Source organism: Strix aluco, chromosome 10, assembly GCF_031877795.1.
Source record: "Strix aluco isolate bStrAlu1 chromosome 10, bStrAlu1.hap1, whole genome shotgun sequence".
NCBI lineage: Eukaryota > Metazoa > Chordata > Aves > Strigiformes > Strigidae > Strix > Strix aluco.
In genome coordinates, this window is record NC_133940.1 from 13,586,103 (window position 1) to 13,603,869 (window position 17,767).

General features: G+C 40.8%; 1 protein-coding gene across 5 annotated transcripts in view; it reads left to right on the top strand.

Annotated features, from left to right (window-relative positions):
- Nucleotides 1-17,767, top strand: part of PAK3 (p21 (RAC1) activated kinase 3) — a 150,410-nt gene that overhangs the window by 111,214 nt on the left and 21,429 nt on the right. For 4 of the 5 annotated variants that reach the window (XM_074835320.1, XM_074835316.1, XM_074835318.1 and 1 more), the window contains 7 exons: nucleotides 1,472-1,516; nucleotides 2,643-2,796; nucleotides 4,488-4,525; nucleotides 7,110-7,241; nucleotides 8,218-8,380; nucleotides 12,844-12,907; nucleotides 16,632-16,680. In XM_074835320.1, the coding sequence (XP_074691421.1) occupies nucleotides 1,472-1,516; nucleotides 2,643-2,796; nucleotides 4,488-4,525; nucleotides 7,110-7,241; nucleotides 8,218-8,380; nucleotides 12,844-12,907; nucleotides 16,632-16,680 (645 nt within the window). The remainder of the gene's footprint in view (nucleotides 1-1,471; nucleotides 1,517-2,642; nucleotides 2,797-4,487; nucleotides 4,526-7,109; nucleotides 7,242-8,217; nucleotides 8,381-12,843; nucleotides 12,908-16,631; nucleotides 16,681-17,767) is intronic. The other variant, XM_074835321.1, reaches the window with a different exon arrangement.

Genomic DNA, 17,767 nt, shown 5'->3' on the forward strand with positions numbered 1-17,767 from the left:
TCCTTAGTGGAGTAAAATGTCAGTCAAAGCAAGGGGATTTTTGTACCATTAAGAACTGTCGGCTCCGACTAATCCCAGATGCCAGCATCACGTTGCATGTTACATTAGGCATGTTTGATTTGTCCCAACCTGGATACAACCTGTGTATCAGCTGGGTGGTCATGTGGTAAGTATGTCCTGCTGAAGGGACTGCCACTAGCCATACCATGTAAAAATACTCCCACTGTCTAGTGATCACACTGTCTGTCTCTTTCAAAAGTTTGGAAGTGCCATGGGAATGTCCAATAAATGAGCAAATATATGGGTTTTTTTTGTTTTGAATTACTCCAGTTGTCATGCCAATAGTGTCTGCTCTACTGGTTATGTGCAATGCATTGGGCCATTTCCTGACACCCAGCAGTCACCGCCCAGCTGCATTACCCGATTGCTGTTAGTTGCATTTCAAATCCAAGTTGCATGGGCTCTTGAGTTTCAGCTTTCAGGCTCGAGCACCAAGCTGTGTTGTTGCACATGAACGTATGTTATATCTCCATTTCACTGTGCTTGGAGCAACCACATTTGCAAAGAATAGGGCTTTTAAAGCTCAAAATAAAATTGGTTTGAAACTGTTGGGCGGGAGCATGCTGCTAGAGCTTTATGTTGATTTATTTTGAAGAAACAGTTGCATTTTCTGAACAGAGGAAGAAGTGTGGTTTGCAGGGCTTTGGGGAGTGTGTTTTGTAAGGCATGCATTTTTGAAACAGTTTCCTGATCCCCAATCTAGAATAAAATGGTCACCCACCAAACTTTTAAAGTTTCAAGATGATGACATTAGCAAGTGGGAGAAAGTTGTGGCTATAGATCCAAAGAAGTTGCACGTTATTGATCTAATCAAGCATTTCTTTAGAATTGTCCTGATTTTCAGTCTGACGCGCATAGATTATTTCTGTTACGACAATACACAACCTCCCAGTGTGAAATCTGAGTTTGACCAGCTGCTTTCCCCACTGCACTTTGTTGACTCATGCACTGGCCAATTGTGATCTTGGGGCTGGAGAACCATTGGAAAAAACTTGTGTAGAGCCATTCAAAAATACTAACCTGGCTTTCAAACCTAGACAAACAGCAAAAGCACAGATCTTTCTCTATTGTTTTTATTTTTTAACTAAAAAAAAGAAATCACAGGTGATTTTTTCCAGTCACTTGCCGTTAATCCTCAGTAATGTATTTTTATGAGGGAGAGAAAAACTGGTTTAAAAAAGAGGAGGGGGAATGATGCTTCCAAACTTTGGAACAGTTGTGATTTTTCTGTTTTCCTAAGCCTGCCTTCCTGTAGCCTGTCCACCACCTAATTTATTTGGTATCTACCTCGTAACTCCCATTTTAGATGGGACTTCCCCATTTTGGCCCGTTGGTTTCCTCCTACCACCTTCTAAGTTGTCCCACATTCTGTTTTAACTTTCTTTTCTTTCTTTATTTACGTCCATTACAGCCAGATCTCTATGGCTCACAGATGTGCACAGGGAAGCTCCCAGAGGTGCGTCACAGGCCCAAAAGACTCTTGCATCAAAATGCTTCTTTGAGATGTCATAGCACTGCAGCAGCAGGTTGATGTGTGTGCAGTAGATTTGTTGCTTGGCTTATCCCACTTTTTTTTCATTAATCCTAAACTTTGGAGGCCCATGTCACACATTGTTTTGTGGAGAACTTCTTAGGAAGAAGCTGTATTAAAGTGTTTACCTAGATTGGGGTGGCACCAAGGCTAAGTTTAAATGTACTTCAGGTGTAGTTTTTCATTCAATAAGCCCTACAATTCGCTGGTAGATGTTGGCCGTGCAGTAAATGGGGGAAATTACAGGCTTTCAAATTTAGGAAATTATACTGGATATTTAAAGCAATTTTTCATCAATGTAATTTCGGTGCAGAGCTGCGGCTTTCAGCGATTGGATCAATTTTCAAATGCCACCCTCTCTCATAAGATGTCCAAGAATTCATGCAAGCCTTTGGCACTCTCAGCCTGTTTTCTGAGTCCCTGGTTTCTGTATATTTACAGTAGAGAACCTACAGAGCTACAGGAGCTCAAAAAAGAGACATCCTTAGCAGCAGTGGTACAACTCAGTGTTATGATTTTGAGAATTTAAATACAGATTCTTAACCCCACAATATTCCCTGGTACACTGAAAATTAATTGTATCAGGGTGGGGTTTACCTTTTAATCAGACAGCAGTGATCATTTCAGCAAAATGTGTTACATTATTAAGCATTAAAAATCCAGTGTAAAGCTCCTAAAATACACTGTGTTGTCCACAAACATAGAATAGTCTTGTTATGTCTGCACTGAATCACCAGGAAAACAAGCTAAGCCTTAAATCATTATTCCATGGAAGAGCAGAGTTGATTTAAAGATGAGTTTCATGCACTTTTTTTCCTATCACAGTCATAACTTTCTTTTCTTTTTAAAGTTGGATCCTGGTTTTAGCTCTATATTTTGATAGAGAAGAGAATGATTGCATCTAATGTATAAGCTACTAATTTTAATTGTAAGGTGTCAATCGAAATTTCTGAAAGTAATCTTACAGGTAGCATGGGATCTTGGTAAAGATCTATGACACTGCGGCTGTTAAATATTCTAAATCCACATTCTTTCCACTTGACATCTACAGGGCATTCCAGAGCAGTGGGCCAGGCTACTACAGACCTCCAACATAACAAAACTGGAGCAGAAGAAGAACCCACAAGCTGTTCTAGATGTTCTCAAATTTTATGATTCCAAAGAAACAGTTAACAACCAGAAATATATGAGCTTTACGTCAGGAGGTAAGTTGACATCTCACTGCAAAAAAGGGAATGTCAGGCCCCAAAATGAGTCAGACTGACGTTCAACATTCAAGTGGTCAAGAAACAACCGTAAAAAAAATCCACTTTGTGGAACACTCCTGAAATGGATTATATTTCTCCTTTTGTCCCCTAAATGTCTTTGAAACCGTGACTTTTCTTTGTCACTTGTTTTTAGAAGTAAATAAGATAGTAGATGGAACAATCATTACCATTTTTAGTCAGAAGCATTAGTGGCCAAAAGTTATGTTTACTTTTGTTTCTTTGCATCCTTGTTCCTTCACAGCATTCAGATTGGGGTATGGGGTATACCTGTTCTGTGCATTTTATGAGTTACTCTTGAATCCTTGGAGCAATAGGTTACAGACTATGAGGAATTTTTGCAATACTTTGTCATAGAGGAGAATTTTCAATATTTTTTTTTTTGTGTTAGCTGAGTAGAAGATTAGCTTGCATTCACAAGAAAACCTGGAACAGCTGCTATTGTGATGTAAAAGGAATGTTGCCACAGAGAATGAGAAGGAAGGTGTCCATGTCCAGAGCAGTCTCCGTAGCGTGCTCATTCCCGGAGGATCCTTCTGATTTAGCCATTACTATGCAAAAGCCTGCAAATGTGATGGGGGTGTCATTTTTTCCCTTGGTTGTGTAGATTATGCAAAATTGTCGTGTAGCGTTGCAAAAATGAGAGCGCAAGTCTGTGCTGCAGTTTGCATTTTTGTTTTAATTTGTCCTTTTTTAGGACTAGAAAGTAAGCAGAGGTTTTTACTAGGTGCAGCATATCTGGCTTGTATTCTTTGGCTATTCCTTAACAACTGAGTTAATTTTTAGACAAAAAATACCATTAAGATACCATTAGTTTGGTAAAGCTCATGTCAACAGTTTCAGCTAATAAGGGGTTGTCTCTCTCCAACAGGCTGTGGACAGCGTTTGTAATTTAACCTGAAGTGGTTCAGTTCCCTACATGATAGTCTGTGGCAGTGGAGTCTAATTTCCTCAGTTTGCTTGTTCAACCAATACAACTTCCAAAATGCAAAATGGGAGAGCTTCTCAGTAGTTCTTCTAAAAACTCCAGTTATCTCCAGAATTTACTAACATTTGCGGGAAAGCATATTTTTTTTCTAAATTCCATAATTAAAAGATTTGACTAACTTGACACTTAATGTTTGCTAAAATAGCAGTTATTTTGTGATGAAATGCAAAATTCAAAACAGTTAGTATATGCTTCTGAACTCAGGAGCTGTTACTGTGCTATGTCAGAATAGAACTGCCATGGCTAAGGGGGATTTTGGGGAAGCTTGTATGGGGAAACATTTTCAACAAGCTAAAAGGAATCAATGCATGTAATTATTTTTTTTTTAAAAAAAAAAAAGAAAAAAATCTGCTTTAGCTCTTGGGTGGAACAGAAGCATTGACTGTTAAAGGACAATTTGCATTTTCTTGGGTGAGTTTATTTACTAGCAAAACAGGGCAAAAAAAACAGGCACAAGAAACTGTAGAAAAAGAATAACCGAGTATATTGTCCTGCTATCTTGCTTGCTACGTGAAATGACTATTGCTACCGGAGGGATGTTGTGAAAGAAAAATGCTATCTATTTGGATTTACTTGTTCTGTGGGATTCCCCACAACAGGCAGATTTTTAACTGTCTGGTTAATTTTCCCTTGCACATTGCAGATAAAAGCGCCCATGGATACATAGAAGCCCATCCTTCGGTGAGTGTGAAAGTAACCTTTTACTTTCATAGCATTTAAGAATTGTGGAGCAAGCTGTGAGCTTTGCCTTTTGTGATAGAGTGCCAGCCTTGTAGGCTGAAAGTACATTTTAGTGTCTTTGCAGCAGCAAAAGAGGGATCACTGGCTGTTTTCTCATTTTCTGTTTAAGAACTTTTAAACAGATGAAAGTCTGGTTTTGCAGACAGAAGATTGCTTGCTGTTCTTAGCCATGGTGGAATATATAATTCGCAACAATATGCAGTACTGTCTAATTAGCCTATTTTAATTTAGTTTTAACAACTTAGAATCCATTTCTATTAAATTTTATGATTTATCCTTAGTACAGCTGGATATGTAGCTGAATATAAATAAGGTTATAATTGATATGTAACTCACTGGAACCATTGAAAGTTTTAAATAATCATCCACTCTAATTAATACTGGATTACCATAGCAATCCCAGAGATGTAGTCATGACATTCACATTAATATTGACCAGATTTATTAGTGTTAATGTTAGTGCATTAAATAGCAAATGACTGAATGGGGATTTGGCCTTTATTTTCAAGTGTTAAGCAACTTAATTTTAGGTTTGTGATTACACAGCAGAGAGTGTATATAATGAAATGAAAATCATCTTTGAATATTCACACTTCAGATTTTCAATCGATGCCACTCTCATTAAATAAAACAAACTTTTAAAAGGAAGTTTGGGGTTCACCAGAGCATAGTAAGCCTTCCCAGTAGCTTTTTCCAGTGGGTATGGACACACTGGTAGATGCTGTGGTATTTTGTTCTAGCAGGCATAGACAGTAGTGAGACAGTCAAGATGTCAGCTTTCAAAAGTTACCGACTCAGAGGATGCTGGCTGAATGTTACAGTACAGGCAAAACAACTCTCTGACAGGATCGAGCAGTCATTGGAATTACTTTAATTTCATTTCACTCCTTAATGAGAGTCTGGCATTAAATAATATGACATTGTATATGTTCTAGCTACACAATTTAGTGCTGTCAGACCAAGCATGGAGCCCAGTGGAAAAAATAGTTACAGGAATTTGACATAACAGAAATGTGATTATTCCCTTCTTTTTATTTCTCTTAATCATCTTCTATCCCCATGTAAACAAAGTGCTAACAATGTGTAGGAAGCTATACACTAATCCAATGTCTGACCAAGTAACATTCACCTTCCCATTAGGCCGCCCCTTGCTTGCCAGAATAGGCCCTTAAACTGGTATTGACTGTCTGATGTATCATTCCCTACTTCGGCCAGATTAGTAGCCTGTTTCACTATTTAGCTTTAAAAGTTGGGTAACGAGACTGAGTCTCAGAGAACACAGAATACTCTGTGGGTGTGCCTCTGTATGACAGTGTGTTCAAGTACAGGTGACTTAAGGCAGCGATACAGTCATCTGTTCAGTAAAACACAGACGTGAAGATTAGGTCTCCCTGTTCCCTGCGGGCTATCTCTTCCTGGTATTTATACTGGACCAAATTGATGACATTTTAAAGATAATGCAAGTGAGATGTGAATATGTAGAATAATGCCTTTTATTTGCTTCAGTTCTCCATGTAGTCTGTTGTAGCCAGCTTTAAAGCAGTTGGTAAACACTTAACAAGGCACCTTCTCAGTTTTTTGTTTCACCAGCAAATTTGTGACAACGTGATATAACCCCCTGCCTCTGAGTAGCAGCTGGGACTGGTGGGGGGGTCTCAACTCGCCTAACTTTAAATATCTGCACTGTAGGCTTCAGTTTACATGTAGACAACTGATCAGCCAGACTTCCCTTGCCTGCCCTGTATTTGGAGGCTGCCTGAAGGTCAAGTGCACCCTGGCAGTGGCTTTTATTCTCCGCCGCCTGTAGCGGGAGCCTGGGTGAGCAGTCGGGGTGCCTGCCTGGCAGCCCCAGGCAGGTCGGTGGGATGCACCTCGCTGCTGAGAGGGCTGCATTCACTCTGGGTTACTGTTGTGGTAAGAAACAGGCAAACTGTGGAAAGATCAGTGTGTTAACCTATGATTATGTAAAGGAGAGGATGGTGTTGAAAAGGGAACTACTAAACGGGGAAATTCAGCACTGTGGAAACAGGCAATATGATTACCCCACCAGTAAAGCAGTAAAGAAACAAAGAGCCTTTCTCTCCATAACCAAACTCCCAGCAAGATGGTGAAGGAGGCTTTGCACTTTGAAGTGTGTTAATTAACCTAGCCAGTAGACACCTGTTAGCTTAATTAACTGTTACAATTTCTGTAGACACAATGCCAAAGCAATTAGCCAGCAACTAGATGTGATTTCTCGTGATATATTCAAGTACTACATTTTGTAAAATTAGACTTTGACTAAACACAGGAGTGATTTAGATGTTTTTAGCAAAAATTAAAAACACCAAGACAAATTAACAAAACAGCACGATAATTTGTAACCTTTAAATTGTATTGTGTCATGTGTAACTTAGAACTGAGGCCTGTAGGACTATAGGCACATCTAGATTGGTTTCTGATGTCTAAGCAGACTAAAGCTGTGTGTAATTATCAAACTTCCGAAGTGCCAAAATGGTGACTGTCACATGCTGTCTGTCCACAGAGCACAAAAACAGCATCAGAACCCCCACTAGCTCCCTCTGTTTCTGAAGAAGAGGATGAAGATGATGAAGAAGAGGAGGATGACAATGAACCTCCACCTGTTATCGCACCACGGCCCGAACACACAAAATCAGTAAGTCCCAGCTTTGGTTAGGACTGTATTTGGTATAATTCAGAGCTGCATCTTTCTGATCAGACAGCACTTGCCGTTCATGGATGAAGACTCTGGGGGCTGGAGTCCTACCATGACATAGTGCTTCACCCAAGCAACTGACACCAGGAAAATATGTTTTGAACTTTCACATTTAGTTATGAGTTTCCTGTGATTCTTGTGATTCTGATTCCTGTGATACCTCAGTATCAGATTGTGTCTTTTAATGCTACTGGTGTAAAAGTGAGCAGCTTTGTCCAAAGTATCTGTGTAGGCTCTCTGTCATCAGCGGGCAGAGCAGTCATCAGATGCAGTTCACACCCTTGCATGATACATTGGGAAAGTGTCCCTTGGAGGTACCTGTCCCTCTCCACAGACTGTATTAGTAGCTAAATGAACAGCTTAGACTACACCCTTAACTTTGAAATGATTGAAGTGTGGTGAAAAGAATCCTACGCAGCTATGCATTGTAAAGAGAAGGTAGGTCTCTGAAGGACTGGAACACAGCTCCTAAAGGCCACCCCCTAAAGCTTGAAATAACTGATGAGAAGTTAGTTCAACAGTTACGATCAGAAAAGGGAAATGCTCCCTGCTTCTATTCAGACGCATACCAACTAAAGAGTCAATTTGTTACCCATGAAAACACACGAGCATCAAGGAACAAGGCTCTGGGGCCCCGGGACAGATCTACTTCTGTATCCTTGCAACACAGGAAATTCATTGTTTCAGTCATCTTTCAGAAAATCAATGATAATTGAAAATGAAACTGGCCATGAACTTGTGTAAAACCAGCCTTTCATTTTTGTCTGTTCAGTTTGAGAAGTGGACAGCAAAAATAAACATTTTAAGAGCTTTGGATGTTGCAGACAGCATCTTCCTAAGGGTTTGCTTTTGAAATATGATCTCAGGGGTATCTCTGCAAGCCATCTTTCTGACACAAAATAATTTCTTGTCACAGATCTACACACGCTCTGTAATTGAACCTGCCGCTGCACCAGCACCAGCTAAAGAAGCCACCACTCCCCAACCTGAAAACTCAAACACAAACACTTTGTACAGAAACACAGACCGGCAGCGAAAAAAATCCAAGATGACAGATGAGGAGATCCTAGAGAAACTGAGTACGTATTCTGCATTTCTTGTCTGATAAAGCAGTGTACTGTATGCATGTCTCAGGATTATATGTACCAAATGTTCATCCTCAGTTTAGCGTCACTTATGACTACCTACACAAACTGTTATCGTGCTTAGAGGAAGCAAGAGAGTACTCTGGGTAGTCATTCTGCCTCTGAGGGCAGCTGTGACTGGGTTGGATTTGCCTGAGCCTCCTTCTATGCTAAAGGCAAAAGCAGAGATTATTTCTGGTTGAGCAGAAGGCTGTGACCTAGTGAACTCCTGCGTGCTAATGGCCAAATTGAACAGAATGTTTGGGTTCCTAAATTCTCTTTAGACTCCTGACTTCTCACCAGTCATTGGAGCCAAAACACTTTGCAGAAATCTGTTGGGTTTTGGGGATTTTTTTGCTTGTTTGGTTTGGTTTTGGTTTTAGTTTTTTTTATCAGTAGACAACTACAGCACTAAGCTGATTCCTTCAGCCTCAAGGAGCTCTCCTGCTGCAGATATTCTAGTGGTGTCACTTCTATGATTGTTGTTAGTACTTCTACACTAATATATAATTTTTCATTTTTATAAGAATTTTACATTTTTGTCAGAGATAATTCCTTTGAAAGTTCACACCATGGATAGAGAGGAAGAGGTGTTTTTAGTGTGCCCCAAAAGAAGAAAAAGTTCTTTTCTAACAATCCTTATTTTATTTCTTAGCTTTATGCTTATAAAGATGTATCAAAGAGACACATCTATGTGGCATGATCAGGTAAAACTGCACTGCAAGCATTTCTCAGGAGCCAGCCTCCATCCACTGTATATACCTCAGATACATGGAACTTTGTCATAGCTAATTCCCAGCCAGTTAATACTATTAGAATCGTAGCCATTGGCCCCAGACCCCTGCGCAGATCATACTCTAGGAAAGCACATCAAGCCCTTCGTGATTCTGCAGTAGAACCAGTTTAATCTGCTTCTTGCACGTAATAGCTGCCAGTGCTATGTTCTCAGATAATAAATGGCTGGGTTCATAACATAGCCCAGTTTACACTGTGTCTACCATTAACTGTTAGGATAAAAAGTGGATTGATCTACACCTCCTTGTGTTTGATCTCAAAGCTAATAATGTTCTCTCTTTAATGGGGGCAACTGCTTGTGAAGGGGTGCAGTCTGGCTCTGGCTTCTTCACAGTGGTGTCCATGCTTGTTCTGGTGCTATACCAGCATTTTTGTTGTAGCTGATGGCTGGTGTGACTGCAGAGACTGAAGTCTTCCTCAAGCTGTGAGATTTCAGCTGCTTGTGTAGAGTTTTCTGCACCCTTAGCAGGTTGACAGGACTATAAACTGAATCTCAATGCCATTACGGAGTATCCAAGGGCTAAATTCAATAGCTTTAGCTGAGGGCACAATGAAATAAATTCCAGAGCAGATAGTTGCCTCGCCAGGTATGTCAGCTTATAAAGAGAGGAATTACAGCTTCTTCAACTGAGGCTAAATGTTTGACGCAGGCTTCCAGCATGAGATCTGCAAGTACCCTGTATACGTGGATATAAGTATGCATATCGTTTATTCAGGCTTCTGTGTATGCCAGATTAGGACTGAGCCCTTGAGTTATTGTGGGTTATATCTTTGAAATGTTACATGCTTTCCTGCTTTTTCTTTCTTAAGAATTTGATACCAAGTGAGCAAGGTCTGAAGGTCTGCCTTGGACAAATTGTGATGTGGACAATGAAAATCTTTTTGTGCTTTCATGAAGCTATCTGAAAATGGGGGTGATGCTTTTTTGTTATAGTCCTGGGCTAATTGGATTTAAGCATGTGTGGTGGTTGTTTTCTTCTGTTTTGTTTTAACTCATATGATTTCTCCACCTTGCCTGCTTCCCCCACAATTGATTTTATGCTACTTTTAGGAAGATGTCCCCTGCTCTCTTTTATCTTAAATTGCTTTCATAATTCTCTTCTGCTTGAAATAGCTTGGGTTATTTTAGAGCCATTTTCATTACAAGTTTTACTAGGGAGTAAAGCCTGTAATATTGAGATAAGATCAAACAAAATTCTGTCTGTAATGAAATCATGAATATGTTCCACTGTAATTATAAAACAGAAAGTGGCCCAATTCTGCTTCTTTATCCACTTAATTTAAGACTTGGTAAAGGAAAGTGCTTAAAGACATCAAAACAGCTGATATGTTTATCTTTTGTCCAGTGTAGGGAGTGATTCTCTGAACTGGAGCCATGTACCAGTCACTCTGTTGATTTTAGTGCTGTCATACTTGATGTGCATTGGCTTAAGCACAGGAAACCAGCCACAAACAACTAACTTGTGAAAGCAGCTACTCCAGTTTTGAGGAAAAACTCCAGAAATCTGAACTGCAAAATCAATGGCAAATTTGGAAAATTCTTTTTCAAAATATTTGTTTTGCAGTCGTCTTCTTTAGTCTTTTCTAATGTGAACTTCCATGAACTTCTGCTATCTGTTCTGATAGATACACAGTTCCGTTAACTAGCTGAAAATAGCACCTAGCCAGACACCGGCAACAGTGTTTTTCCTGTTGTCCAGCCCAGCATGGGATTAGGGCAGTGTTTGGTGTAGTACTGCAGAATCTCAGGAGGATCCCTGTCTGGGGCATGGTTAAGCTCAGCAGTGTGAGCGGGAGGCTATGCTTTCTCATTTCACATTCCTTCTTCCAGTCAGTTAAAAGGGAGTCCCCCAGTCCTCCAGTCATATTCTTCCTGATCGAAGAGTTATTTTGTAGTGGAGACCCACTATAGAGAGGCAGAATGAAAGCTTCATCTTGCGTTACATGTTTCAGCAGTGGGCACTAGCTGGCGTTCCTGGAGTTCCGGGTGAGGGGAGCGAGTACCATGGGGCAAAGGAAACCTCTTCTCCTGCAGCTATTAGCAACCTCGCCAAGGCCAGCAAAATTGTTTTAGCAGTGAGCGTACCAGATGGTGTTGATGCCCCGTCTTCTTGCCGTGCTGGCAGGCAGGATTCCTGGCTAGGCATCCAGTCAGATGCCCATTTGGATGTTAAAGCCCCTCTGCTCCACAGAAATGGCCTGGCCAGGGAAGAGGGATGTTTGTTACTACTTACAGTGAATGACGCATCACCTAGTTTTGTTTTGGATGCACAGGTGAACAAATAAGTATGTGTTTGTATTTGTAACACAGGAATATTGCCAGATCAAACAAAATATGCTGCAAAACGTTGGAGGTCTTTCCTCTTGAACTAATCCTCTTAGAGTATTTCAGTGATGTATGTTACAAGTTAAATCTTTAGAAGTCATTTGCATTGAGCCATCACCTTAGGCTTCATTGTTGTATTTTATCTAGGAAACTACTGGACCAGAAAAAACAATATTGTTTTTTTAATTATTTTGTTTGAGTTTATCAGATTTTGGCTCTGTCATTTGACACAAACACAGTATCCTAATTACTGCCTTCTTTCCGTTTAGAGTGCCTACATCTCTGAGTGGGCAATGTGCTGTCAAGCAGTGCGTGCTTTAATTTTAGCTTTCAGTGGCACATGAGCTCCACAACAGCAGATGAACCCAGACTGTCCGATGCCCGGTGCCGGACAGGCTGGCTCTGCCTTCCCGCTGCTGCAGCGCAGAGCTGCCGGGAGGCGGCAGCACCCCGTCTGGCCTGGCTTCTAAATCGCATCACCTGCACTCATGAAATTATCAGCATCTCATTTGTGCAGCTGTCTGTGTAACACTAGTGCCTGAGGAGCATTGCTGTTCTTGTTATCCATCACAGCTGTGCTTATTTCTGAAGATAAGCATGTGTGCAGTGTTGAGAGTGTGAGTCAAATGCTAGTTGCTGATCCAAGTCAGGTTGAAGACAAGCAGTTTGATTCTTAAAATGGCACAAGCAAGGTCGTCTTTGGAACTTGGTCTGGTGATAAATTATGAGGGTCATCGTTCTTAAAGCCCCATAATTATTGATTATAACATGAGATGCTGTTCTTTAAAAACATAAAGCCATTCTTTTGGCAAACTGCTGTAAGGTTGAGAAGATCCCCTCCTGGAAACACTTTGCAATATTCTTTCTGTTCAGAAAATGGCACCTGTTCATAAAAATTGATTCCAGAACCCAAGGTGCATTTAATCTTCGGAAGTATTAAACCTTCTGTTGAATCACACAGAGTATGTATTCCTAAGAAAATAAAGGCTCTGTTGTTTCAGCTTTCATTGATGTTTATAGACAACAAATACTTTCATTGGTACTTGTTCTTTTCTGACATCTGTCTCCTGTGAATGTTTCTGCATGTTCTTAGTTTCCTGTCAAGGTAACTCTCCAAAGGACTGTAGGAAATCAGTCTTCATGGAGGCCATCTGTGCTACAGAGCTGCCTGTATTGTTGTTGTTACCCAGCTGACAACAGACAGCTCACAACCCCGGACAATGGGGCTGCATTTCTGATCTGCTGGAAGGTAGTATCTCCATTTTTAACTTAGCATCTTTAATTTTGTTTCTTTCAGGGAGCATTGTGAGTGTGGGAGATCCTAAGAAGAAATACACTCGATTTGAAAAAATTGGCCAAGGGTAAGTCAAATCACAGTTACTTATACAAAAACATGGGCCAGGTAGTTTGCTGCTGTAATATCAAGCGTGAAGTCAGGCAAGCTCCAAACATGTTCAGACTCGGGGTTTAGATTCTCCTGTCTCTCAGTACTGATCAGAATTTGTAACTGTGGTCAGAAGGCATTGTCAAAGACAAGTTAATGCTGGCTTGTCTGCAGCAAGGAGCAGGACCTGGAAGATCTATTGTCCCTCAAGTGTGTGGCACCTGTTTGCTTATTTTCCTAGGAGAAATCAGTTTTGTATGTCTCAAAATAATATGGCCATGCTAAAGAAAGGCGAAAAAACTTTATTGCCAAAAAGAGCAACTTACCACCTGATAGTTGTCAAATAACAGTTCTCAATAACATTTCTTTCAAATATTTTGCTTAAAAAATTACTCAGTGATCAGGAGTATAACCACATAGTTTAGAAACTGAAACCAGAGATTAAAAAATAAGCTCTCTTTTCTAGCAGAGGTAGTAAAAAAACAAAAATTCAGTAGTAAACACAGTGTTGATGCACAAAGTACTTGATGAGAAAATGCATCATTTGCCTGATGACAGACCACTTGTGGATCCTGCAGGTTTTGGGAGTTTACTGAAAATAATCAACCAAGCTATTCCCTTTTGAAACACAACTTTGCGTACTATAAATAGGATTGATTTGAAATATTTCCTATGTGAGGAGGCAAGAAAAAAATAAATTACATCAAAATTAGATATCTGACTTGCATTTTAAATATGGACAGACTTCCTGCTCTGTCAAAGTTTTCTTGGCTGTATTGTAATTCCAGGAGGGCTAGCACCATTTGTGTAACACAAGGATCACACTGCTGTCAGTGTGTGACAGAAACTGTTTACTGACATCAGGAGATACTTTTCTGCCTTAAGTGTTTGTGAGGTTTGAACTCAGGGTAGTGTGTTGCTGACTTAGAACTGATAGATACTGCAGAAAGCCAGACACACTCATGCTTTTTCTCTGGCATGCTTTATCATAGGTATATCTTGTTTGGTAGGGCACTTGTGGGAAGGTGTTTCTGCTCCATTCATTGTATAAACACCCTTTCTCAGATTCCAGCTTGCTTTCTACCTGAAGCTTTGGTCCTTACTGTCATTTGTAAAATATTGGTGGACTCTTAGAGCTGTGCCAGTCTCTCAAAAGATAAGCGTCAACTGAAGAAGTGAGAGTCAGAATAAACATGCGTGTGAAGCAGATTATTGCTGTCACCGTGAGAATATGACCATCACCCTCACAATCTTTTATTTTGACAGTCCTAGGAGTGAGCTTGTACAAAGGTGCTTCAACAACTGGTGGAAAGACAAGTGGCTAATATCTGGCCTAAAAGGGTATCTAAATTGATTTCCTCCAGCTTTTAGTACAGCCCGAAGATTGCATGCCCTTCTTACAGAGGAGTGAGTGTGCTGCCGTAACCAGCTCATGACTAATGCCGCAGGTCAATTTACAGTGATGGGGAAAGATCCTAAAGAAAAAAAATCACCACAAAGGTAATCAAACAGGATGATCAGGAGGAACTGTACTGCTGCATGGCTGGGGTTAGTGTGTCTGTCTGCAGCAGGGCTGGGCTGAGATGCACTGCCTCGGATAGTGCTGATGTGCTTAGTTGATGTAGGTGCCAGTTCCTGAGCTGCCCGCCTTTGCAACGAGTTGGGTACAGTTATGCCAGAGGCACTAGTAGTGTGGGAAGCAGGTAGTTTTTTAGTAGCTGCTAATGAGAGCACCGCAAGGCAGTAAGAGACATGGCTGCTTGGAGAACTGCAGATAGAGAGCCACTTCTTATGTAAGGAAAAGCAGCTTGACCGGCACATAGCACTTCATGGCTTCATGCAGCTGGTAAGTTAATAAACAGTGTGATGGTTTTACAGTCACTCTGCAGTGAACGGTAGTCAGCAGGCCTGTGCTGAAGAATAGGTCAGCTTCAGTGCTGAGTCTCTGGTTTGTCATCTCTCTCCAGTTGAGGATGGAAAATGCTGCTGACACTGGAGGAAACTTACTTAACTAGCTCTTGATAAAGAGGCTGTGTTTGCTCAAACAGTGTTAGCTCTTGCTAGGAAGACAAATTAGATTGGAGCCATGAGCAGCCTGGGTTCAGGTTGGTTTTTTTAACTTGTACTGCACTGCATCAAAGTGACACAGATCTAATTGTGGGCCCTGGTACTTGCCTAACTGCATTAAAACCAAGATATTACAGAGGCGTTTAAAAGTTAGATACAGGTCAGAAATTATAGATGCTTAGAAGTAAAAGTTCATAATGCAGAATCTCAGAGCCCTTGCAATTAATTCACAGCTTTACTTAAATTACTCACCTTTATCTAAACTCCTCACAGATGGCCTGGAGCATACCAAAAGCATCCTAATTTAAATAGCTGTTTTTAAATAAACCCTGACAGGACTTTGCTCAGGAGGTACAGCACAGTGTTAGCAAGTCTGAATAAATGGTGTTGGCTTTTTATGAAAACAAATTGGATTAATCTTGACAATTAGTCATAGGAAAATGCATTTGCATTTATATTAAAAGAATACATAGCGTGCCCAATGAAAACATTGTTCTCAACACAGACGTACAGTCTCTGGTGCCTGTTGAATTAAAATGCGTCAGAAATATTTCAGCCTGCAGGTAAACAAGCAGGCCAGGGGATCATGTAAAAATGAGCAAACTGGTTTTGGCGTTTTTGGTCAATGGGACACTTGACGGATGCGTGTTCCCACTTCTCAGAATTCCCATTCCATGGGCTTCTTAAATGATGGCAGCATAAACCTGTGGTTTAGCTCAGAAGGAAGCCCCATTAGGGTTTACAAGGCCACAGTTGCTTTTAAACCCGAAGGGATTTCCTCTGATTGTGGCCTTTCCGGCCCTTCACATCATTACAGGGGAAGAACCTCTTTTAATGAGAGGCAGATGGCAAACAAAACCCCACACTGTCTAGTCTGCAGGTGAGCATGCCATTTATTTCTGGTGGCTGTACAACACAACCTATGTCTGCCACAGAAGCAAAACATAGACACCATGAAGAGTCCTTCATGTGTCTGGTGCACCTAACAGAAGCAGCTGCTGGCACACAAAGAAGCTGTCTAAGGATCCTCTGTTTTGAGTAGTTCTCCATTTGTGTGTGAAACAATATATGCCTTAACCTGCTCTAGCTGTGACCTCTCAGGATGGCTGGAGAAAAGTTTCCTTGCATGCTCAGATTTCGTCAGATGGCTGTCACATGTATTCAGGGTTCTCAGAATGATTGCATGGTGTTGCCTGAATTTTGCAGATAGATTCAAATAAGAGGTCTGAGAGGGCACAATGAGACTATGTTACATTCCTTGGGGGAAAAAAAAGCTACACACACACAAAAAAAAAGGGGGGGGGGGGGGAGTCTGGGGACACAAGGCAAAACCAGAGAAAATGGGAAAATAATTAAATGTATTATTTTCCAGTTTTTGTAAACACTCCCACCTGTAAGTTTCGAACTAAAATAATTTAGTATGTACATTTGAGATTTGAAGCAGCCCTTTTTCTTCATGTTGGACATAAGTTTTATCTTGGATACCCTGCATGGCAGAGGGCTGCTGCCTGAAGGAGTGGGTGAACAAAGGTGTTTTATAAACACTACAGGCAGCAGAGATATCCTATCTGGGCTTGCTTTCACTCATAGGGACTAAACTGCTTCTCATTTCTTCGCTGCTGTTTTGTTTCTAGGGCATCGGGAACTGTTTATACAGCAATCGACATCGCCACAGGACAAGAGGTAAGTGTCAACATTCCCAGCAGATTTTGCAGGTATTCAGTGCTTTCCCCTCTGGTGTGAACTGTGGATGGGGCTTCCGGGACACCAGTAGATCTTTACTGCAAAGGCTTTTCCTCTGAAGCACAGACTAGTGTCAGCTGGCAAAATACATCATCTGCTGTCTTCAGCTTTTCAGTGAAAGCTCTTCAAGGGCAACATGGTTCTGTGCCTCAGTAACTGGACACTTAGGGTGGCCATCCACTTTCCAGCAACCATTACACCGAGATGTTGATTAATGCCTGAAGAGGTGCCTGCAAATTCCTCGGGGGCAGGTCCTGGTCTCCCTGGAATCAGTAAGAGCCTTGGTCCTCTCTGCTTGGGCTGATGCTTCACCCATAACTTTTAAGGCCAATTGTAATTATTTTTTTACTTACTGCCTTCAGAACAGGTCAGTGCTCTCCACAGTATTGTTGGTCCCAGCCTGGTGGCATGTTACATCATCCCTGAATGGGTATTTTAATTGAGAGAAACCTGTAAAGAAATCCCAGCAAGCTTTTGGGCCTGTTAAAAACTGTATAATTTTTATTGACAGTGTAAATGTATTGGTTTAGAAGTTGTTATATCTCTGTTCCCTAGTGTGCATGAAGTTGTGCTATTACAGAGAGTGGTGGTCTATATATATAGTTTAACTCTCTACATTTGCAGTATAAAATCTGCCTGTGGACCTGGCCATAGATCAGTTAGCAATACAAATTGTAAAACCTAGAGATCTGTCATAATGAGAGGCCTCAGGAGAGGTCACGGGGTGGTCACAGATTCCCCTATTGCTGTGAAGAATAAATAGCTTCATTACGTTGCCTAACATTACGTCGCCTAATTTCAGACAGACTTTGACCCTGTTAACTACCAGAAAGAATGCAAGGAGGAAAGCGGTATCTTTCAGAGAAGGACACCCTAGCTCTGTCTTAATTACTAAATACTTTAATGCATCAACTAGCTGATGGAGGCTGCTGTCATTCAGTCCCAATTTATTTTAATCACAGGTTCAGACAGTAATACTATTTAGCATTTTTTCCATCATGTGTTTCATCTTCAAAGTATAATGCAA